General features: G+C 38.5%; 1 protein-coding gene across 4 annotated transcripts; it reads left to right on the top strand.

Moving 5' to 3' along the window:
• The first annotated feature begins 259 nt into the window (after positions 1-259).
• Positions 260-22,495, top strand: LOC117207914 (homeobox protein XENK-2-like). Of its 4 annotated transcripts, none has more exons than XM_033448633.1 (4): positions 260-825; positions 14,559-14,656; positions 15,128-15,278; positions 19,034-22,495. In XM_033448633.1, the coding sequence occupies exons 2-4, from the start codon at positions 14,603-14,605 to the stop codon at positions 19,537-19,539; spliced, it is 711 nt and encodes a 236-aa protein (XP_033304524.1). In that variant the 5' UTR covers positions 260-825; positions 14,559-14,602; the 3' UTR covers positions 19,540-22,495. The 4 variants fall into 4 exon arrangements, with proteins under 4 accessions (XP_033304524.1, XP_033304523.1, XP_033304521.1 ...); XM_033448632.1 differs by having other exon boundaries at positions 262-825; positions 15,075-15,278; XM_033448630.1 differs by lacking the exon at positions 260-825 and adding an exon at positions 12,113-12,466 and having other exon boundaries at positions 15,075-15,278.
• The last annotated feature ends 3,167 nt before the right edge of the window (positions 22,496-25,662 follow it).

The raw sequence follows: 25,662 nt of genomic DNA, 5'->3' as shown, positions 1-25,662 counted from the left end.
AAATATATAAAATTCCAAGTCGATCTATTGGAAATTCTCAGATCCTATAGAACACGCACTACAAATTCCAAATATTTGATCGACACAATTAAGAAAGTGTTACCAAATTTTTGGCCTATAGTCTATATTCTGAACGTGTACAGTCCTGTCTGACGTTACAGTAGTCAAACTAATCTATATAGGGTGTTATCAAACAGATAACGTTGCCGGAGCTCCTATCTGGTAGCCATATTTTCGATACAATATATAGGTGATCGATATATCCACGTATAGTTCTCAGTAACTGAGAACACGGTACCACGGTTTGGTCGAGGTGTCGATTTCGAAATCGTCGTGGACAATTTCGATCGTCTGTGTCCGTCTGTGAGTCGATACTTGCTTCACAGAAAATTGATTCTTACGTGGTAGACAATTATGCTACGGTTGTTCGTACCGTCTCCTAACGTGTTCGTGCGTCGTTCGAAATATTGAGAAATTAATGGACAAGCCAGGATCAAGCCTGGGTTATATTTCAATGATTTATTGAAGTGCCGGGCCTGTTTTTTACATTTCTATGAAAAATATCCTTTCGAATGAACTCGTCGCCAAAGATCAGTCGCTTTCGAGGTTGAACGAGAGTCTAAAGCAGAGAGCAAGACTTTCTCGCGAGCTGTCGTACGAATACGAAGCAGGCTCACGATCTAGAAACAAAAAGGCGAAGAGAAACAAAGAGAGAGAAAAAGACAGTTAAAGAAGAGAAGGCTGGAAAATGGCAAACGGATACGACGAATGCTACGACGCATCCTGGCATCTGTTCCCTCCGGATTACGTCGAGGAGGACTATAGGTAAGGATCCTACGAGAAAATCGATTTATCAAACAATGGAACTTGGTTCGCTTGTTTCGTATAAGAAGCAAGGATCAAGTGGAAACTAATTTCCTTTGAAAACTGAGGATGAAAAGATCGAAGGAAGATAATCTTCTTCGATTTTTACTATTTTTTCAAAATCACCTCTGCAACAAACAATACTATCGTTTCACTATCGCGATGTTGCAGCGAACACCAATTGCCTAAAAAGTTCCAACAATTTCACAATCGACGAGTTTCGAGTTGGAAACGCTGACTCGCAATTAGAAACACACGGGCAGCGACCATCCGCGTTACGATTAATCCGAAATTTATGGTGGAAACCAACAGGTGTTGGTACTTGGGCCCTTTCGGTTCTCGCGTGTCCCGTCGTGTAACAAGGCGTACCACTCTATACCGAAGGATTCGCCTAACCAATATGCGTGACTGCTCTTAAACGTTCGCTTCCGGTTTCCGGCGTTATCCGCCTAATCAGATGTACCGATCGATCCCTCAGTACCAATGCCACGATATTACCACATAGTATCATCGATATTGTTTACAAAGTGACTCGTATTCGATCGAATCCAACGATCACAGTAAGTAAGGGTTATTTTAGTCATCTAAGCTTCGATATCTTAAGATTCAATCTTGAACTGTGCATAATCGAATTTGTATACAGGGTGGTTGGTAACTGGTGGTACAAGCGGAAAGGGGGTGATTCTACGCGAAAAAACAAGTCGAAAATATGCAATAAAAATTTAAAAAATTAAAAAAATAATGTCAATTAAGACAACGATCTACAGTGAGATCCGTTATAACGAGACGCGATAAAGTGGACGCGTACCGAGCGAAAATTCAAAGTGGATTTTCTCGAAAACAAAGCTTCGAACGAAAAATTTTTATTCTATATTTTCGACTTCTTTTTTCGCGTAGAACCACCCTGTGTATTACGAGGCACAGTTATGATTTGATATAATAACGAGACCGTGGATTTTTACGCATTTCTGAGATATTTAGAGGTGCAAAGCGCTTAGAAAGCTCGTAATATGCAAAAATATACGAAATATCCAAGATATAATACTTGTAATATTTGTAACATAGAACAATTTTCTACGTAATTTTCGTTTTTTTTTTTCTTCTAATTATTATATATTCATAAAGATACGAGTGTATATACAATAAGTACAAAAAGTATTTCTACGTATCCTTGTTCTTCGGTAAAACGATTTTTTTTTATGAGATTCCACGTTTCGTTTTTATAGTTCCAAATTTGTATAGTCACGCGAGAAAACTACTAAACGATACGATTTGTCTCGACTCGAATGTTTCTACCTTATCATATTTTAAGTAAAATCCGCGAAGCTATACGACAAATCAAGGTAATACTCGTGCAAGAACAAATCATTTTTAAGGTATTACATATTTTTTCATAGCGCCGTTTAATCTCTTTAGATTACGTATTTAGTTACGTATATAGTCACATGGAAAATTATGACTCTTGGTAACGTTATCTCGAATTAAAAATCGGTATCTCGCCAGCCACTGATTTTTCAAGTTTATTCAAGTTGAAATATAGAGGTTTGGTGATATTCGGAACAAATTGTAAAGTAATTTCTCTAGTAAAGTCTTGTTCAGTTCTTCCATTGGATTTTGCAACTTTGTTGCCAGGACTTGACAAATATTCTAAAAATATTTTTAAACACCACCAATGATCTTCACCGTAGAAAACAGAAATACGAATTAGAAATAAACATGTATTTTAAAATAAAGTAACCTAGCCCCTGTCTCTAGTTAATCATCTTCGATGATGAATCAATCGAGAGTTCACAGAAATTGAAAAAGATTTGTAAGATTTTAGAGTAACGATTATTACGTGACTATTATTATTAAAAATGAGCTTTCGCAATTATAAATATTTGATATACCTACACAACAAGAGATTAACACGACGATAAAAATGATAAAATTAAAAAAATATTCCTAAGGATCATTCTATGGAAAGTGAATTAAAAATCATTTGCATCTCTCAATTACGATCTACGAGCGTACAATGAGATTTGTCTTTCGATCGAGAAGCGATAAGCCTTCGATCTTAATGTTAGATTCAGTCGACACGCGAACTACGTTCGTCCGATTGCCACAGTTCGATGCAGGTCGATCGATATGACCACGCGATCCTACTGACGGACGTATTCCGCTCTTTTTTTCTCTTATTGTTCGTCACGTCTCACGTGATTAACGATTAGATACATAAGATAACGCGAAACGATGCCAGAACACTGTGGAATATTTATTCGCGCATTGTTTCACCAACTGGGAAATTCCTCTTCGATATTCATTGAAAATTCTTCGATTATTTTATGCAAGAAGATTATAAGCCTCGAAAGTCACGTTTCCAGGAATTACATTCAGATTTTAGATTAAAAATATGTAACTCTGCGGTTTGAAGATTAAACAGCGATCGGATAGTCGGACATTTTTTCAAACCAAGGGAGCACGAATAGTTGAAAAATAAAAGAGTTAACAGTATTCTTTCTGGTAAAAGATTTAACCTTCGTACTTTAAACGCCTAACGAATATTTAATAAACAGTTCGCAAGAGCCATTTAATATTTCAAATGTAATATACGCGTATTGTATCAACCTTGTAGGTGTTATCGTTCACGTTCTGATTAATTGAAATAATTCAGAGAAATTTTAGCTTCGATAATTTCCTAATGAATAAGTTTGGGACTTAAGGTTTCCATTTAAAAAAAAAAAGTGTAGTTGCATCTTTCCGATGCACCGATGCATAAAAATGCATAAAATTAGTTGCATATTATGCACCGCCTGATACCATTTAACTTTCGCTCGTGACATCTTCCTCTATCCTTAACCGTCTAGAAGATACAGCCAGTTCCAGTTGCACCCTGTGCGTATTAGGTTGTCCGGAAAATGTCTTTCTTTCGCAAACGTGTTTTTTACAAACGACGTTTAACGACGCGAAACCAAGTTTATGAAATGTCGCGATGTTTATCTCGACAGAACGAAATGGATCGTTCGTAATTCGACAAAATAACATAAAACGAAAAACGTTATTTATTTTTAGTATTTCCTCGTAAAACGAAAGAAACTTTTCGGACAACCTAATAGTAACAACTACTAAACGATAAATCTTCGATCATCGCGCATAAAGCTCCATACACGTGCACATAACAGGATGAAGGAGAAAAAGTTATCGAGAGGGACGAAAGTTCTCGAGTGTAGATGAAGGCCAGTATACAAGAATTACTTTTTCAGAATCTTACTTTCCGTTCTTATGTATAAGATGTCCGACTGACCGAAAAAGCGAATGGAACTTATCCTTGTGCCTGCCTCGAATAACTTCTTAAACGTTTCTTAAACGATGACGGCGGTAGCTGATCCTTAACGAGCCGTGCACAGTTTGAGTCACGTTTGGTTCAGTGGCATTCCACCGCATCGAAGGTAGGGAGAAGTCCTTCTGAAAAAAAGGAAAATGCTTTGTGGAAGAGGGTTCCTCGAAAGCCACCCGTCGAGCCACCTACTACTAGACGTACTACGTTCATTCACGACTTCAGGCTCCGTTGATCCTTTGTAACTGGTTTCATGAATGAACGTAGAATGTTCGTTTTTCCGCCGTCATTTTCCCCTCTTTGCTTTTCTTCTTTCTTGTCGTCGTTCGTCATCGAGGGTGAAGAGTCTGCTGGTATAGGTACAAGCAAACAGAAAGTAGATTTTCAAGGGTTTTTCGAAAAGGATACCACCAAGGATACGTTTAGATGTTGACAAAGTGTTCGAGGGATGAAGAGCGTAGAGTGGACGCGTTAGATTTAAGTTATTTCCAAAGATAAATATACCGAATGCTATAGGGATGAATGGTGAAGCGCGGTAGCTGGTTGTAATAATTATGTCAATAAAAATCAACGTCAATTATCTCGAAAGCGTCTGTACAACCTGCAAAATTGCGAATTTGATAATTAATAAAATAGCATCGAACAATATTCGATTCAGATAATTATGACTCGTCGAGAAACGGCACTCGAAAGTTTGAAGAGTAGCAAACCGACTGCAACAGCCGAATTCGATTTTTGGACGCGCTTGAGCGTATTCTCGAATGACCACTTGATACTTGGTCGGTTCACAGAAAGATTCAGGTGTTGAGGCTGTGAAACGTGCCAGGATGAATGGATGTTCCATCCATTTAGCAGATATTTTCCGTATCCTTCATTAACATGACAATATCGGTACCTGTCGGCCACCTGAGGCTCCTGCTACGTTCTTATTTATTGTCAGTACGTGCCAACGCAACATTTTCTTCTACAATTTCCGATGCCAACCTCTTTTCCTTTCAAACGCTATTTCCGCTTTTTCCTCGCAGTTCAACCGGTCTTTTGTATTTCGTAGATCTGCGTTTATGTATGCGAAATCTAAATGTTCAAGTGGTACTAGAGTTTACCAGCTCGACTATCGAAACGGTCACCCTCGAGTGCCGGCTTGAGTGCCTGTTACATGGGGATCGTAAAAATTTTTGAGTATCGTTACTCGTGTACTTGACGACTCGAGTGTTGTCCAATATTATGGATTTTCATTTTATATTACATACTTTTCATTCGATATTATGAATACGCTTGTGTAATACGATTTTCTGTACGAATCTTATTAATCGGAACGTAAATGTTCACCCAAACTCAGATTTTTATGAACACCATTGTTCGCAATTGTCTACGGAACGCAAATGAAATAGAATCTACATAGAGATTTGTTTTATAAATGTCACGACGAGTACTATATTTTCGATATTTTATTCAAATACCGTGCAGATGCTTTACGTAGCCACTGTAGGTTACTGTTAAAATTACTGTAATATTACAAATATAATTAATGACAGACTTTTCACAGTTTTATGCAGACGAATAGAAAATTATCTTACTCATCGTCCTTCTACGATTTCCGATCATTTGCAATTTTTATCTGCCTTCTGCATACTAATAATACATTACTAATAATATTTTTACCGTACAAATTTCGATATATCGCGTGTCGTTTTCTATTTTCTCAAATACCGTTGTAAAAATTCTATATGGTCTTGTGATTCAACGAATTCCAATATTTTTGCTAGTCCCTTTCTGTCTTTTAAGTATCAGCGAACAAAAGTTGAAGAACAGTTCCTCGAATTAACAATTTTCCTCGCTATTATGTTATCTAATTTGCATCTATTGTGTGTTTCCACGTCGAATATCGCTACGGCAAAGCCATAGACCAACAACAGCAATGAAAATTTTTCCAAGGGAGAGTATAGCTCCCAACGAATGATACTGGCGATTTATTGCAACCAACGTTAGGTTAGGTTAGGTTAGGTTAGGTTAGGTTAGGTTAGGTTAGGTGGCCTACCAGCTGGCCAAGAAGTTTCCCTTCGCTTCTCTCGATATCTTTATCTTTTGTCACGCTTCTTAAAGATCTCCAAAATAATCTCGAATCTTAAACCACTTACAATTCGCACTAGCCCACCAGCAAATCTGGCATAGTCGATTGAGAAGTATCGGCTTAACAAGTGCAAGAGAAACCGGTTTCCTCAAACAGTGGATTAACTGGAAGGCAGGTCATGCACGAGTTTGTTGGATGAGCTACCTTGATTTACCTTAAAATTTCAACCAGCACCCCAAGCACCCAGTTTAACCGATCAGTTCGAGTTAATCAGCGAGGCTAAGAGCTATTGAGAAGATTATCAGAATTTAAACGTTCGAATCTAATCTGTTGATCGATTTCTGCTTCTGTTTTTGGGCTCGTAGGTATTTGGCGCAACGTTTATTGAATTTTAAGTATCGAGATAGATGCTAGTTATTTGCATGTACGGTAAAATACAACTTGGCGATCGTAACGTTACAAGAAGCTGATCTTTATACGATAAAAGACACGTAGCAACAATTTCAGTCGTATAGCTATTGGAAAAATTGAATTATCCGATTTCTCGGTAACCAACCGATTCGGATAATCCTGATCCTACCGTATTGGCAGGTAAAAACCCTCGGTATAATAACACTCGATCATCGAAGGGTCATGATAATCCATACCACGATACCCTTTGGACAATATTCAGCGAAGAAAGCAGGAGGATCGCGCGGCGAAGCCGGTAAAACAATGAGACGCAGACAAATTGGGTTGCGTGCTCGAAACAAGTTGGCACAGCTATCGCCAAACAGTCGTGGGATCCTGGCAAATGTTGCTCGATTGCCCGGCAGCTCGAACTTCTCCAGTATTCTTCTACCTTTTTTTTTCCTCTCTCGTTTCCCTCGTTCCCTTTCCTTCCACCACTTTCTTCCTCCGTTGCTCTTCCTCCGGCAAAAGTACGTCGACGCTTTGAAGTTTTCAGCGGACTCGGGCGAACGATCATTGGAAAAATCACGAGAGCGTCTCGTTGAATCCGATTCTAACCGAGTTAGAACGGCGCAGCCGTGGAAACGGCAGACGATTCGTGCACGCGCGGCGTCGTCTTCTGGAAAAGAGTTTCGCTGAACACGCGAGAGCCTCTACTCGACGATCCTTGTTCGTGCATGCTGCGGATTGATCTTTATTCTTAATGTTTCGTGACTTTTACCTATCTCTTTTTATGCGCTTATCTTCTTCTTTCGTTCTTCCGATATTTCTTTTCCTGTACATACGATATTTATTGGTCTCTGTATGTAATAATCGCGATGAACGCTTTTTAAGCGAACGTTGGAGAATTCTCCGAGTCGTTGTTTCAGAACTGAAATCAGCATCGCGTATTCTCTTGCTTTGAATTGTTCGTAACTTTTAGTTGTTTCTCCTTATACAGGGTGGTTGGTAATTGGTGGAAATATAAGCGGAAAGGGGGCGATTCTAGGCGAAAAAAGAAGTCGAAAATACAGAATAAAAATGTTTCCATCGAGACAACGATCTACGGTGAGATCCGTTATAACGAGACGCGATAAAGTGCACGCGTACCGACTGAAAATTCAAAGTCGATTTTCTCGAAAACGAAGCCTCGAACGAAAAATTGTTATTCTATATTTTCGACTTCTTTTTTCGCGTAGAATCACCCCCTTTCGGCTTGTACCACCAGTTATCGACCACCCTGTATACTTTCTCTAATTTTGTCTTTTTCTCTCAGCTATATCTTATTGCTTCTTTCGCATAACTTGAGGTAAAGGTTGTATAACGTGCATTTGAAAGTATCCTTTGATCTTTTGTTCTACGATAGAAGATTTTTTGGCATAAATTATGACGACTGATGCAATCTGAGCCAAGATAACAGAGAATTGTACAACACGATCGTGAATATACTGTAAATTACGATGTTCCTAGATTCTCTTTCTCCTTTAGGCTGGCATTTTGAAACGGGGTCGAAGAATAATTTGAATCTTGAAGTATGTACTTATAAAAACTTGAAACACTGGATAGAAATGTACAGTAACAGAAGCGTGTAAATCGAGCCTGTCAAAGTAATTTACGATTTTCTGTTCTAGTAACACGAATGATTCACTCCCTTCTGTTCACTCGTGAGTATCGATAACTGCACTTATAACACTGCCTTAGCCACCATAAACGGCTCAACTTCGCTTTGCTGGAATAGGAAATCAAGAGTTACGCGGATATTTATTTCTAAACGTTTCGATATCTTAACGAATGTCCCACGATATTTTTACACACGTACTTTCGATTCTAATGCCATTGATATCAATTTTTCACGTTAATAACATTCTTAATACCAGTATCGTTAATATCCATTCCCCGTGTTATCAATCCCGGCATATTTACATTTTTAACATTGATAATATTCTTAATATCAACAGCGCCAATATTCTGTCCACTGTTAACAACATTTTCAATCCCATTGACGCTATCTTAATATCTTAATACCTTAATATCGATACAACTAGCGATATTTCTGTTCCTAAATATCGATTACGAATACCACTTCCTCTATCAGTGAAAAACTAGGTGTATGGATAATGTCAGAAATGCGTTAAAATTGTTGAAGATGGGCCGGAAACGAAGCGGTTCGGCGCAAAGATTTTCCAACGGCGATAAATCCGAAAGGGCGAGAGCTCATGAGAAAAGTCAGAAAGGTTGGAACCGCCCTCTTCCGTACTTTTTGACTTTTTCGCCGAGCAGGGACCCACGCGATCGCACAAAGCCTGGAACTGAATAAACCGGAAACCCGCTCCATCGTCGCCCCTGTCCCTTTGCCTCTTCTCTTCTCTTCTCTTCGATTCACGCTTTTTTCGCCTGTCTCTTCTCGCGTATACGCGCATCATAATATACCTGTATTTATGCGGGTCACTTTCTACGCGATTTGATACAACCTGCCGGTCTATTATACGTTTCCGGCTCTCGGAAAAGCATTAACAGGATCAATTTGTCCTTCCTTCGAGTACTTTCTACCTGTACAGGTTTTTACGAACAGTAGCACGCAGCGGCCTGTGTTTTCAATTGGACAGATTTCCTTGGGCGTATGATTTGCGATTGGGACATTAAAGCGGAAGTGTGGCTGATTCGCGTGTATAATAAAAAGGTGAGAAACGATATTGTCAAGAAGTTGAGGTATTTCAAGAATTTGGAACAGAGTCGGGACAATTGGGAAACTGATTAGTTTGTGACTTGGACCGTTTAACGTTTCAGTTTACCAACGTGAAGCAGATTAAACGATGGACAAAAGAAAGACTAAACGTGGTATACCAAGGATCATCGTAACTCTCATTCTATACAGGGTGGTTGGTAACTGGTGGTACAAGCGGAAAGGGGGTGATTCTACGCGAAAAAAGAAGTCGAAAATATCGAATAAAAATTTTTTTTTTAATTTTTCCATCGAGACAACGATCTACAGTGAGATCCGTTATAACGTACCGCACGCGTACCGAGCGAAAATTCAAAGTCGATTTTCTCGAAAACAAAGCCTCGAACGAAAAATTTTTATTCTACATTTTCGACTTCTTTTTTCGCGTAGAATCACCCCCTTTCCGTTTGTACCACCAGTTATCAACCACCCTGTATATTCTTAGTACGTCGGTAGGAATTATCCTGGTTAAAGTATATTAGGATATATCGTTAGGATAGTATATACCAGGATGTTATTGAGTATCGTAAGGTTATTTTCCGAAATTATGACATTCGGAAGATTAAAAGATCATGGGAAATATTCTTTTATATACTTCAATAAACCATCTGTGTTCTTACATTGGGCAATGAAATTAGTATAATCCCTACTTCAATGACTTTATCGATCTAACAAATACTCTACTCTAAGTTATCTCAAAACCTGTATACTATCCGAATCAGCTCAAAGTATGACCTGATTATCCAGAGTAATCCACGTTAGGAAATAATTGCGTTAAATGTTCGATCATCGATTTCAAAATCTCATAGATCGGGAATTTGATTGCCATCGATATCGTAAACATTAGTATTTATATATTCGATGCTCGATATCTACGAACCAATCGTAATATTTTTTATTCATAGAAATTGACAAAGTACAGATATACATTTTTCTGTTCGACGCGCTTCCATAATGTCAAACAACGTACAATCGTGACATCAACGTAGCGTCGAAAATCACGCGTAGTTGTAAAAATCGATAACAACGAAAGATCAAAGCCTCCGTATTTGCATTTGTTATTCGGACGCGTCAATTTTTCCACGTTTCGTAATACGTAATACCAGCCACCAGGAAGCCGTGTCAGACCTTCAACGGCATAAACTACGTAACGATCGTGACTACGCCCGAGGACGCTTCTAACCCACTTTCGACTATCGACACACACACGGTATCGTTGCAGTATAAATACAGAAAGAAAACGAACCGTAAAGGAAGTGGCCTAAAATTGACAGAAGAGAGACGAAGAGGAAGAAAAAATCGAAATGACACGGTAAAAGCACCGCTAATGCCCTTTCACATTAACACTCGACGCAAAGTATGCTCTCGGTGTAAAAAGCCCTGATCGATGGAGCGATCCGATTGGTGGAGCCGCGACGAGGGTTAAAATCAACCCCCTAGACACTTCTCAGGGCCGATCCTCCAGAAACTAGCGTCCGATTGGTCCACACGAGGCTCCACCCCTTCGATGAAAATTTACCCCTAGCGCCTCTGGACAGTCTATTCTCGTTTACGAGCGTTTGCTCGAGCGTTTCGCAATTTCAATAAATTTTCATTCCAGCTTCTGTTACGTTGCACTCTTCGATCTCAAAAGTAGACTGCCGGCTGCATGCTGCTTCCACCGATTAGGCGGTGGATTTTTAGACAGGTTCACCTATTTGCTTTTGACCTGAGTATATTTGTTTTTGAAACGAGCAAACGTTCCGGTCGATGGCCATAGAAAGCGATTTCGTGGCATTCGAAGAATTTTGAAAGAGATCCGAGTAGGTTTTCAGAATTCGAGAAACGTTGCACCGATTTTCGTTTAATTAGTTTGGTAGATTAAACTTTCTAATCGTTTCGTTTTCGGTGACACTTTTCATAATCACCTGTCTAACGTTTCTAAGGAACGTTTGTAAGAAGTTAAGAATATTCAAACAACTGGGTAACTATTGAATACCAGTTTCTTTTGGAAAGTATTTCTCGAAGCTGCAGACACGAGCCTACCCCTGAGCAAATCTCCAAAGAAGCTTCTCCTTTCGAGCCAGCCCTTTCCACCTGAAATCCCCATAGTCGAAATGGAACAGTCGGAACGTTTCTCTCTCCTAGATTGATTTCTATGCTGTCCGCTCGAAAGAACGGTCTACTACGTACGCTGGAAAATTCAGCCAGCTAATTCTCTTGGCTGACAGAGAGGGGTGGACTGTCGTGCGACTCGGGCCGGAGGGTGAGCTCGGCAATCCCCGCCCCTGGCGAAGATCCGCCCTCGGCTTCGAGGGTGCTTGACGAGCGAAACTGTACGGAGGTAGGGAACACTAGCCGTCAAGTGCTCGTCGAGGACACTCAAAAAGTACAAGGAGAGTCCTTCAGCCTAGACCAAGTCGAATCGCGTCTACCCGTTTCCTCCGATCTTCTCGATCTCCTTCGATTTCTACCTCGATACAAAATGAACGTGATGCGAGTTGGCGCGATGTTTCCGCGAGTTCCTGCTTCTCGTGACAATACGCGGAACGTTTAAAAGTTTGAAACGTCGTTGCTCGGAAGCACAGCGGTGTGTCGTCTAGAGTCTAAACTAAGATCAAACTCGCGAGTGTTGGTGAAACGAACGATGGACCACGAAGAACCGTTCGATAGAAAGACAGTGGTCGGGTGTGCGAGTGAACTGATCGTTTGAACGACGACCGATTCCGAGTGGTTTGGGCAAGTGATATTTAAGCAAGTTGGAGTAGAAAAAGGGGACGAGAGTGGACGAGTGATAGTAAGCAGAAGGTAGGAGAGAGTTTTAGAAAAGAAAATCGAACGGGAAGAGGGGTGTTAAAAGATAAAAGAGACAGGAGAAAGGGAGTAATAGGAAAAGAGGGAACGTCGGTGCGTGAACGAGTGTGCGAGAACCACGAGGACATTAACATGTACTGACGCCACTACTAACATCTCCTCGACTTTTCAAAATGGCGGACAAGAATAAGATTCTACCCTGGCCGCTGCTATCCTATCCGACCAGTCTCTTGAATCACGTCTGGTACAGCCAGATCGCTTTCAATAATAGGTAAACGAACTAGATGAAAAAGAAGAAGAAAAAAAAAGATACATAGCGAATATATCACGTGTACGAAGCTTATTTTGCCGACACTGCCCATCCTGCCCTACCCGCCCTCTCCGAGTAGTGTAGAATTCGATCGTCGGATCAGACCCTTACGCGGTATCCTTGCGGAATTTTCGCATGCTCCTCGATTGGATTCTCGTGAAACGAGATTTCGATAAAATAATTTAGAGAAGAAGAGATGGGAGAATGGCTTTGGTTGGCCGAACAGAGAAGTTCTTGTTGCAAAGTATCGCGTAGATTTTTAGTTGGATTTGTGGTAGGATAAATGTTGGGTTTCTCGGGAAATTGGAGGGATTTAGTATATATCGAAATTAGAAGAATGGCGATTCGTTCGTCAACTATTATATAACGAAGAAACAAGCAAACGTTATCTACGGTTGGTTTACAATTTTTCTAAAAACATAACAGAGTTCGAAAATGGCCCGAGATAGAGGAAAAAGTCGTAGGCAGTGGCTCGATAATATTATCGGTAATTATTTATTGTCTCGTAATCGAAAGGAGATCTTGATGGCCCTCGAATTCTTCCACGTGGCTCCGCTGACATGTATCGAAGCTTATCGAGCACTCGTTCGATTATCGACATCTCTGATTAACTTCTATAACGCGCATGGTTTCATCGGTCAACTTTTCGTTGCAAAACAGCTGACAACGAGTAATAAAGAGAAAATCGGCAATTCTTCGGTACGAACTTTACAAATATTGCGATGCTTAATTCGAAGTTGGAATCGCCGGTGACTTCAATGCTGTAACTTCCATTTTAATTGCTAGCGAACGAACAGTTTCAGGAGCGAAAAGTAACGCTAATTGGTTTCTTCTTCGACCAAGTTCCCGGTTGAAAATTTCCAGCGACTGTTTTATTTTCGAACGCCAGTTCCATCCAAGTTTCCACGAACTTTTTTCATTAGTTTCGTGATTTCGGTATTCGTTCTGGCAAGTAGAAGGAAGTTTAGTTATTTAGAGGAAACGGAAATTCTTCCGCTTGGGATTTAACTTTCTCATTTTCTTCGACTAAAGTGGAAACTTCTATGTCAGTTCGGAATTCTGCTACAAGTTCGAACGAAAAGCATGAAGAAACGGTATATTATCGTAAATCTGAGACTCTGGTTGTTCTATTGCGAAGAAGAAATTTTATTACAAAGCGCAATCTTTTATTTACACGAAAATTTGTATCCATTTCGAAAATAGGTTTTCACCTTTTAGAAATCGTATCTTTCCACGTATCTTTGCGTAACGAGCGCTTTAACGATCGCATTGCGCCACTGTGCAAGTTTGTAGTTGTAGGAATACAAGTTAACGATCTAATCCTGAAACTCACTAACACCGAAGATCGATAATCCTGGAAATTTCTATATAACGCGATATCAAAACGCTCTGATATCTCTGTCCTTATCAGACTTTTTAAATCTTTTTTTTCCTAAAACACCAGCGAAACTGCGATATCGAGAAACGGTGCGGTCGACAGGCGTCGATTAAGAAAATCTTCTGATGGCTTTTTGAACCAGGAACGTGGCCGAACGTGTTACGATAATAGCTAGGTTCGGCTTAAACTTGAAGGGCAAAAATTCGTTTCTGTGGCGGAAGACAGGTTGTTTGGCAGCAAAGCTGCAGGTATCCAGTCTTTTGACGGCACAGAACGCGTCTAATCGGGTCTTAAGAGTCCTGCTGGCTTCTTGACGCTTTTCGCGCTGCAGGAAAACTTGGAAAATTGGATTGATTCCGTTGAAAACCGACCTTCGTGGCCGACTTCTCGACTCGCAACAACCTTTCGTTTAAACTAAATCCACGACCCCATGTCTCGATCCTATTATTTCGACCGATAGCTTCATTTTTCTATGATTTTACAAATTCCACCTACATTTTCTTTCATATCATTTTTTCAAGATAATTGTTTCGTTCTATTTTGGAGCAGATTTACGTACTAACGATAGTTGTGCACGTGTATTTAGATGAGAAATATATTCGAACAGGTAGATGCCCGATCAGCGCAATCCTCCACGTTTTCTAACGATTTTTCTTTGTGGTTTTGCTGTTGCAGAATATTGGAGAGCATCAAGATGCCCAGAACAAGTTTCCACATCCATGACATCCTGCAGCTCGATTCTAAACCGTCTCAGGAAGAAACGGAGGTACAAGGTAAGAACAAGTACAATTTTTCTAATCTTTTATAGCCGAGTCGTTTCTCCGTTATCTCGATCGTAGAAGAATCGATTAATTACGCTATCGGTTTCCATTAAAATCCATCAACTTTGCGATAGAATCCGTTCATTACTACGATCTAGTTCTCCCCTTAGAAATTTCTACGCTCGTTTGGAAATTTGAAAATTTCGCTCGTTAAATATGTATTGGATTTCCTTTATCTCCAAATGTCGCGCGTATAATTTCATTCTTAGTTTTAAAACGTTGGAAATTTCAATTCCATCGTTCTATCGTTTTATTAATTCATTTCTCTGATAAATTAACTTGGCACAAATTCCCGACAAAATATTATTGCAAATTTAAAGTTAGATACAATCGATGTTAAAGACTTGGATCCTGAAAATTCTCGTTACAGGTAGTACCACGGTGCTACCGACCACGAACGATGTTCCGTCGGCGTATCAACAGTTTTTCGAACACACGACGGCCATGTTACAGCCCGCGATATACGCGAACTTGAACAGAGGCACCCTACCACCCCCGCCGCCTGGTTTACTGGGATGGCCGACTGGTCCAACGTTACCAACCACATTACCTCAGCCTCTGGAGGAAGTTAACGGTGAGTGAGAAGAAAGAAAGCACGATGAATCGTTGCAAATCACCGATACAGAGATTAAAAGCGATTGGCGACGAGTGGACTGCGGTTGTTTGTGCATTTATGGACAATTGAAATACAAAAATGCATAGGATGCGTATAATACGAAATATTCAAAGTGTCTGTTGTAATATTCAGAGAATGAATCTCTACTTTGCATCTATATATTTTCTTTTTTTGTATTCACAAGAAATTTGCATAAATATCCGTGGTTTGGTTTAGTTCGTAGTTTAACTGACGTCATAGTTCAGTTATCCTGATATTAGATAGCAGGATAGTAGATATGCTGCATATTTTTCTGGATTTTCTTCTCAAATTCTTCTATATGTCTCGTTTACAGTGAAAGTATCCCTGATTGAATAATAAAAAATTAACTTTATCCACGAGTTTGATAAATCATGGTAATTTTCGTGTCCGAAGCTCTCACCGATTCGCACGTCTCGCACATTTTACCAACGTTCTTGCGCTTTTGCTGTCCAAATCGACCAAAGAATACTTCTAAGAGGCAGTGTATAACGTAGGAAGAAGGGGCTGTATCGAAACCCTTATTTATTTAACACCCTACAATTGGCCCGCGTCGGCTAAGCAGGATCTAATGGTCCTATAAAAGATCCTTGTGGGTCCTGTGCACCGATTGGCCAATACAAGAAGACAGATGTCCCTTCGAGGACAGATGCGTGTAGCTCTGTAGGCCCTCGATGAATCGAAATTGTCACGCCCAAAAAATCCACCGGTAGCCTATCGGCTCTTTTCACCTTTTCTCCTTATCTTCCCTTCGTTTTATTCCTTTTATATCCTCATCCCCTTTTTTTCTCGTTGAACATTCGTGGAACCGAGAAATCGTGCATTTCACCCCTTTAAATGCGGAAAACGTGGTTTCGATCAGGTAGCGAATTTCCTGGAATTCTCAATGTTTTTATATATTTTTTATATACATTCTTCTTGCGAGAAACGATCGTTTAGATCGATCTTTGTAAATTGAAAAATTTCCTTGAGAAATGTCGAACGAGACCTAAAGATTTATTTAAATTTATTCGCGAAGGGTTAATATTTTAACTCGTTAATCGTTTACTTGCACCTTATCCTTGCCAGGGTTACGATAAAACGCATTAAATTTCGACTCGAGTATTTCTAAAATTCGGAGAAGCTCGTAAAACGTGAGATATTTAGAAAAACAGAGCTCGCGACTACTTGCTCTCTTAGTAAAATAATTTGACAAGAATCGCAAGTTTCTGACGTGAAAGGGAAATTTGATGCTGATAGTATCTCGAAATTAGGGCTTGATTAATCGCAGAATCGTTCTTTTCGAAGATGTTAACGTCTCCGTAGCGAGGAATGTCTAATTGAAATCACGACGCGACTGCGACTACAGCCTAATCTCCCATGAAAATGATACAGTCGGTCCCATGGGGTGCAATAGGGTATCAAACAGGCTCTATATTGCTTCACACTCACCCCAGCCAGGCTTACGGGTCTTTCACAAAAGCGTATTGTATGTTCACGAATCCAGGGACCTCGTAGTTGTACATTAAATTAGCGTGTCTCTAGGCCACCGCGGTATTTGCCACTTTAGCCGAAGATTAATCAAAATATTGTTGGATTAAACGGCGAACAGACCGAGTATACTAAATGCTGGTCTCTATGCTTTCTTTATCTCTAATTTCTAACCCAAGTTTCGTCGTTTTTTGTTATATATTTATTTTTTAGAATTTTACGATTAACAGCAGCTTAAAATTTAGTCAAATCTTCTTTTATTGTACTTTTATTGTATCTTGAGCATTTCTTGCTATTGCTAATCCAAATTTCGTCGTTTTTTGTTACATATTTATTTTTTAGAATTTTACAATTAACAGCAGTTTAAAATTTAGTCAAATCTTCTTTTATTGTACTTTTATTGTATCTTGAGCATTTCTTGCTATTGCTAATCCAAATTTCGTCGTTTTTTGTTACATATTTATTTTTTAGAATTTTACAATTAACAGCAGTTTAAAATTTAGTCAAATCTTCTTTTATTGTACTTTTATTGTATCTTGAGCATTTCTTGCTATTGCTAATCCAAATTTCGTCGTTTTTTGTTACATATTTATTTTTTAGAATTTTACAATTAACAGCAGTTTAAAATTTAGTCAAATCTTCTTTTATTGTACTTTTATTGTATCTCGAACATTTCCTGCTATTTCTAATCCAAGTTTCGTTGTTTTTTGTTACATATTTATTTTTTAGAATTTTACAATTAACAGCAGCTTAATAATTAGCCAAATCTTCTTTTATTGTACTTTTATTGTATCTTGAGCATTTCCTGCTATTTCTAATCCAAGTTTCGTTGTTTTTTGTTACATATTTATTTTTTAGAATTTTAGAATTAACAGCAGTTTAAAATTTAGTCAAATCTTCTTTTATTGTACTTTTATTGTATCTCGAACATTTCCTGCTATTTCTAATCCAAGTTTCGTTGTTTTTTGTTATATATTTATTTTTTAGAATTTTACAATTAACAGCAGTTTAAAATTTAGTCAAATCTTCTTTTATTGTACTTTTATTGTATCTTGAGCATTTCTTGCTATTGCTAATCCAAATTTCGTCGTTTTTTGTTACATATTTATTTTTTAGAATTTTACAATTAACAGCAGTTTAAAATTTAGTCAAATCTTCTTTTATTGTACTTTTATTGTATCTTGAGCATTTCTTGCTATTGCTAATCCAAATTTCGTCGTTTTTTGTTATATATTTATTTTCTAGAATTTTAGAATTAACAGCAGCTTAATAATTAGTCAAATCTTCCACTTGTGTATCAATGTGAGAGTACTTTTATCGTATCTCGAACATTTCCTGCTGTTTGCAATGTTTAATAGTTGGCAGAGCAATTTCGCTGTACGAACGATCGATCGATTTATATTGTTTCCTTGCAAATGGAATATCGTAGTAGTCATCGTCGGCGAAACATCGTCGGTTTAATCGCTTAATTTATCCTGATGCATTTAAATAAGCTACGTATGTACGTCGTCTGAACGATGAGCAAACACTCGTTAACAAGACTCGAGAAGATCGATACAGGCTTGCATCTGCCTGCAATCAACGTTAGGAGTTGAAGGGTAGTAAAAAATACAGCTGTAGCAATATTTCAGTCATTCTGTCGATCATTCTTTTCAAACGATGTTTATTCATTTTTGAGGAACTAAAACGAAATTGACTTCTAACTCCGGGTGCAGACGTAGTAATGACTAAATTTCGGAAAAGCAACATATACGAGTAACTGTCAGAGACATAGAAATTATACGATTTTGTCAAAACATCTTTTAAACGATTATGATCGTAGAAAAGTTAGAAAAATACTAGATTAGTAAAAAAGCGTTTACAGCTCTTTAATCTACTAATTTTCAATCGAGAGACGAGAAATTATAATTCATCCTGATTTACAGATACTTATTTAACTTGGTATCCGATCAATTCTACAAGATTAATGTACCAAATTCCAATTGGTTGTTCTTAAAATTCCGTCCAAGTTCAACCTATTCTCATCGCTCGATCTCCCAAACGCTTTTCACAAGATTCGGCGAATCGTCGAATTTTCTTACAATCGAAGTGTAGAATATCAGAGAAACTTTCGTAGCGTTCATCGATCGATCGAAATTCGCCTGTACCAGCCAATTCGACTAAAAAATCCCACGAGAAACATACGTTCAACTTGGAAAGTAATATCGTGATGTTCAAAATTGCAGTGTTGCAGCAGCCAGACTCAACGAGCCCGACGATCTCGGACCTTTCGTTCCCGCCGAAACAGGAGACAAACCACGAGTGCAAAGAGGAGGAGTCTGCTGATTTCGAAGACGAGCAGCAGGCGAACGAGGCGCAACCACACGAGACGGAACACAAGAAACGAAAAAGACGAGTGTTGTTCTCGAAAGCGCAAACGTTCGAGCTCGAGAGGCGTTTTCGACAACAGAGATACTTGAGCGCGCCGGAAAGAGAGCATCTGGCCTCGATCATTCGACTGACGCCCACGCAGGTGAAAATTTGGTTCCAGAATCACAGGTACAAGACAAAACGGGCAGCCACTGAAAGGGTAGAGGCCAGTGGAAGTGGATGTTCACCCAGAAGAGTCGCGGTCCCATTGTTGATCAAGGATGGAAAACCTTGTCAGTCGAAATTAATGGAACCTACCACGTATCCAAGCACTGGCCAAGTTCCTATGCCTCCATACATGCAAAAGCCATACTGGTGGTAAAAGAAGCAACGGTGAACTGTTAAACGCAATCGTCGAATGAATTGCGAATCAATTTCATCGTGGACTGTTGCTAGACTATTGGACATTGTTGGTACTGGGATATCTGGGGGATTGTTGGGAAATGGGAATCGGGATAATCGTTATAGGGGTAGATTTATCCGCAGGTTTGTGGACGAAACGGTGGAAGATTGTTATTGTTAAGTGATTAGATTCCGGTGATGCAAGATGAAATATGGTTACTGTCTACGAATAATGGACACTCTTCCTGAAACGAAGAAGAGAAAATGGACGGGTGATGTCTTCTCTTGTGAATAAAACTGTTGATGGTTTTCGCGACCGAATTCTGCGAAGATTTGTCAACAATTCGATCGATGGTTATTATTTATGGACAACGAAGAGTGGATGTTTCCAAGAGGAGTTAATAGGAAACAGAGTTTCTCTATTGAATGTTAATATTAATATTGATAATTATCAGATTTCGATGAACGAAGATCGAGAGATAACTTGTGAATAATTTCGTCGATGATTATTACCAACAACGAGGGTTAGATATTTTTGAAAGGAAGAATAATCCGAGTGGAACGTAGCAACCGAACGTATTTATCGATCATTGATGAACAGGCCCATCCGAAATCGGGAAGGTATCTTAAAACCACGGTCAACAACGGATTAAGTGCTTCGTAAACAATATCTTAACTGAAAAGTTCAGTTCTTAAAAAAGACAAGTGATAATCGAAGAATCTTAAAGTAATATATTATACCGGTAAACATCGACGATAAAAATCGGTTACGAACAAGTCAATAAGACGTTGTTATCGATAATTCCCAGAATACGGAGAATACAAATTGACCAAGAGAAAGTCAGTGAGATGTTGTGGATCGAAGAATAAAAAAAAAAAAAGAAACACAAAGTTGGCATCCGAAGGATAACTTTAAGAAAAACCATGCTGAAACTCCGAAGTGAATTCCGATGGGAAAAGAATGTTACCGTTACCATTCGTAGTAAGATTATCAAGAATGAAACGTATTATTAGCGTAGGTGTCGTTAACAGTAACGAAGAGCGTGTTGTCTACAGAACTTCGAGGATATTCGTGTTCTCGTTGTCAGAATAAACGAATTACTCCCGGTCGAAGTTGACGATAGACAGAGGCGTTCTAATTCGATATAGAAATGATCGAACGCTACACGATGGAGACACGGCGGGAATTACGCGAATTCGATGAAACTTTTAATCGATAAAAGTGTCATTCGAGTGATACTATGCGACTACCGATGTGACTACGTCGTGTTTCCTCGATCGTATCGGATGTTCGCGGTGGACTGGCAAAACCAAAGATGAAAAATCCTACACGTCGTAACGACAGAGTGATCTACTACACTATAAATAGACAATTGGATGAGATACGTATGTATATACGTAAGCATCGTGGAGTCAAAACTTTGGAATCACTGTACGAGTTGATGTATAATTTTGCTAATTCGTAAAACTTTCTAGTCAAATAAATTTAAATTAACTAAACTAGAGGAACTAAAGAACTTTGACTATAAAGAACGATTTCGATTAGATTACTTAATTTTAGAGTGTTGATAGGTTTTATCGCATAAAATCAAGAATAATATGCAATAAGGCTGGGTATCCTAAAAAATTAAGTAGCTTAATTTAAATTATTGTAATTATTATAATTTAACGATCATCCATCACCCCGAACCACACCTTTACCGATATCTGAAATAGCTTTAATACCAAATATCCTCGAATACTCCTATAAGCAACTATCGTTAGTCGAGAAGATCGATTAAGCATAGCTAAGAGCGTGATTTCAAATTTTTGGCCAGTATCGTAGGATCGATCGTTAGATAGATTCGCAGTTTCCAGGTTATTCGTTTTCTTTCTTCGATTTGTACAAAGCTGTGGTTAGTCCATGTAGCGTGTATGTATGTGTATATATGAGTGTACTTTGAGAAAAGTATTTCTCACGTTCGTACTTAAAGATCCTAACAGAGATCCGTCGTTCCCTCTTACGGATAACGGATAAAAAAATTAAGTATAATATCAAAGTTAATATCGTCGTTTTTCGTAAGACGTTTGTAAAAGGAAAAATGGCGTGCAGCAAAATTGCAAAGATTCCTGATTGTTCTTATGTAATACGAACACACCACTTTCTATCAATCTAATCGCGATAACGAGATAAAATAAAGCGAAAAACAATCTCTCGTGGAGAGTTAGAGAGTAAAAAGGTCGTTACATGTACATTCTTACAAAATGTAATTAGTCGGAAGAATCAAGCTTGCAACACGAAAGATTTAATCCTTAAAGGTTGTCACTGGCGAAAGATTGCAGCACATCTTACAAATCAAAATAATGTCCATTTATTATCGTTCGATATTAAATGGACGTTAGAACATTCTTTTATTTGCAGTGATTAGAAATAATAATATTGCGATGGGTAGACGAAAATTCGTATGGGACGAAATCCCACGCATGATAGCCTTTAAGGGATAATTTCTTTTCTTTTCTTTTCTTTTTTTTTGGAGATGAAAAGAAAAATCATCGTATATAGATTCGTAGCAGAAATTCGAATATCGTGATCGTTGAGAAAAATATCACACGATAAGTCGTTAATTGTATGATTTGAACGTCCGTTGTAAAATAAACGCAGTCCAGTTTTGTAAATGTTACACGTTAAAGATCTTTTTCGCGTTATCGTACTACCAAGATTCTCGATTGTTTCGTTTCTCAGAGAAAACGTTTCGTAGAACGAGGGTGAGAAGCTGGTATTATAGTGTAATTATAGAGAAGTGACAGATACCAGTCGATACAGAGATCCCAGTTTATCACCTTTAATTAAGTAGCATGTAATTACGTCGAATAGGTTGTATATATGTACATTGTGTATAATACATAGTAGTCTGATATATCAGATACATATTTAATAAAATCGAATCTTAAGCGAATCGATTGTATTTTATTCCTTCTCTCCCATTGGAAAAAAGACATCGTAACGTCAAAATGCTTCGAAGCGAAACAACGATGCCAAACAACGACCATATATACGCTCTTTTTAAAGTAATAAATTAGAGTCTCCTAGATATTATAAAATATAGAATATCAGAAGTGTTGAATATTTAAAGTATTCCGAAGAAAGAAATAAACAATTTTAATATCGTCGTTTGACTCTTCTATAAAGTCATAAAATATATCTGCGACATGTGAAAATTCATGATCGACATTAACCTGTATATCAATATATCGTTTCGTAATATGATACAGGAGTTTTAATATCGCTCTGACGTATTTTGTTGTCAAGAACATCGACTAAAACTAGATTAGCAAGTTCGTAATTGCTACTGGAATCAAACAGATGTAACGATTACAATTATCAGTCGAGTCGTATGATCTTTTGCATGAAACGGTGTAGACGTAATATCCGATGATAAGTAGTTCATAATTATTCAAGTGATTTCATACGTTACCTACGTATTGATCGAGAACATACGATTATCGATATTGGTACTATACGATGTTGCGAAATTTGCCTCCTCGAATTGAAAATGATTATATACCCCGAATAAAGCGATAACGAAAGTTATCGGCAATGCTTTAAGTAGGAAGAATGGTAAATTGAAAAATGATTCTTCTTATCGTGGAAAATCGCTCTGATTGCTGCGATGTATATTTTCAGACAATGATCGTCATTTTTAATCGTTTAATTGATACGTCTCGACGTTTCTAATCATCGACGGATAAAAGATTTGCCTAATCGAATTTCAGATCGAACTATTGGCTTTCTAAACACAACGAGGGTATAATTGGAATATCGAAATATCGCGACTTGAAATTTTCTTTCATCATTTTATGAAAATAAATGTTTATGTAATATCTATATACGCGTATGATAATTTAAGCAAGCATTTACAAGAGAAACGCGATAAAACAATACACTCGAGACAGATCTCTCCCCTATTCCATCCCTCGTTCCTTTTTATTTCTCTTCTCGACCGTTCTATAACATTTCCCTTTTTCGGGACACGCCGGAAGACGCTGTAGCTTGAGTGACAAGCTTCCGGTTTCCGTTTCCGAGCAGCCATCTTGTTACCGGTTTAGATTTCCTGAGGGCGTCCTGTCGAACTTCGACAGGGGCCACATTTCGACCTCTGTCCAGAACTTTCCATTTTTCCATCACAATGCCAACGATATCGTAATCCACTCGAATTTGCGTCGTGTACCGTTCGCATAGAAACTGACGACTGAGTATGTTTCGTAAAACTGAACTTTAAGTCACCACGACCGAGCCTGTACACGATCTTCTATCTGCTATTTTACGCAAAATATAATTTGATACCATTGAAAGTATATGCGTAGCGAAATATTCGGATAACAGAATTTTGAAACGACGAATTCGTTGGGCGTTGAGTAACATTTGATACGAGTACACTTTTTAAATAAATATTTAGAAAGATAGGGTAGCGGAATATTTGAGAAAAATTAGAAATAATTGAAAATTAAAAATATGGAACGACTCGTTTCACAAGTTCCACGTTTTGGCCCTTAATATGAATTAATGAAATGAAACGAATATGAATTTTGTTTGAACAGGAAAACATCGTGCCATTATACTCTGCAACGAATTAGCGATCGCAGATAAGTCGATAAATAATTCAGGTGACGATCGATCGATTACTGGCTTTAGCGAAGTGCAGAAACGCTACGCGATCCGATTGGTTGTTCTCTGATTGATAAACGATAATTTCAATCGCGAGGAAAAGGAAACTCGCCGATAAAGACGCTCTTATAAATCGAACCATGTATTTTGCCCCTGTGTATCGTACATTCGCAAAACATACGATTCTCGGAATCTAAATATGGGATAATTAAGTTGGACTTGAGAATTGTAATAACCAAATCTGATATTCTGTAAAATGAAAGATATCTTAGGAATAGATAAAACGAAACATCGTAATTTTTGGGCAAACACGAGCAAATAAGGAACGTCATTTTTTAAACTAACGATTCTTGGTATTTTCAGAATTTCATTTTTATTTTATATCTAGCGCGATTAAACACACAAAATTACGAAGACTTTGAAAGATTTCGAAAGATTCGCTTCATTTCTAAAAATGAAACATAAAGTTACAGGACATTTGAAAGAATCATTGCTAATATTCACGACTAGTTCCAATCTTCCGCTAAAAATTTTCTTAAATCGTAAACAATTCTTTTCGTTCGTTAAAAGTAACAGCGAGATCGAAATATAAAAATTGGAGGATCACAAATTCTGGATGGAACTACGCTCGAAACGTAAACGAAACGAATCGTTTGAAATTCCTCTTCACCGTCGAGCAACGTCGATATCGTCTCGAAGAAAATGAAAATCAAATTTTCAACGTAACGTCTCTGTCCCCCGCTGAGTAAGTAACCAGCGACCATCGAAAATATGTTGCACTTTTCCAGCAATTCAACGTATCCCTGTTCCATAGATCCCTTTCTCTTGGTCCCTGGTTATCTTGTTCGGTCGAGCAACGCGAGAGATGACGTAGCGAAGTAAATGGAGTGGACAGCGGGCAGCATATGCTTTGTGCCTGGTCCTTCTACAAAACGAAACCACCCCACGGAGGAATATTTCGCGGTGGTGTGCGCGAAATGTCGGTGCGTTGAACCGGAAGCGCGAGATAACATTCACCAGCCACCGGCCATGATTTATACGGCCGGCCGTAATCTATAGAGATTTCGACGTAGTCCACCGTCCAGACTTTTAGCTAGAAACTCTACTCGATCTCCTGGTGCGGTAGAGTGCTCGTTCATCGAATTCTGTTCTCGAAGAGCATAGAATAATTTGGTTGCACAGCGGAGGAAAATTATCCGATTGGGATATTGAGTTGGCAACTAAATTGTGATGGACAGTGAGACGCGTTGTTGGTTAAATTAACAACGAGACGAGTTAATTCAATTAACTATATTTACATGTCGGAGTCAGGTTGTCATTTTGGGACGTTCGATGAACCTTTACTTACTTTACCGTCGCGGAAGTAGCTAATGTTTATCGGTACAAATGTGGACGCTACAAGAGGCTATGAATAATAACGGCGATAGGATGGTCGAGATGACGGTGACTACGAGTTCA

This window comes from Bombus bifarius, unplaced genomic scaffold (genome assembly GCF_011952205.1).
Source record: "Bombus bifarius isolate JDL3187 unplaced genomic scaffold, Bbif_JDL3187 scf7180000008047, whole genome shotgun sequence".
Lineage (NCBI taxonomy): Eukaryota > Metazoa > Arthropoda > Insecta > Hymenoptera > Apidae > Bombus > Bombus bifarius.
This window is presented reverse-complemented; position numbering and strand designations above follow the sequence as displayed.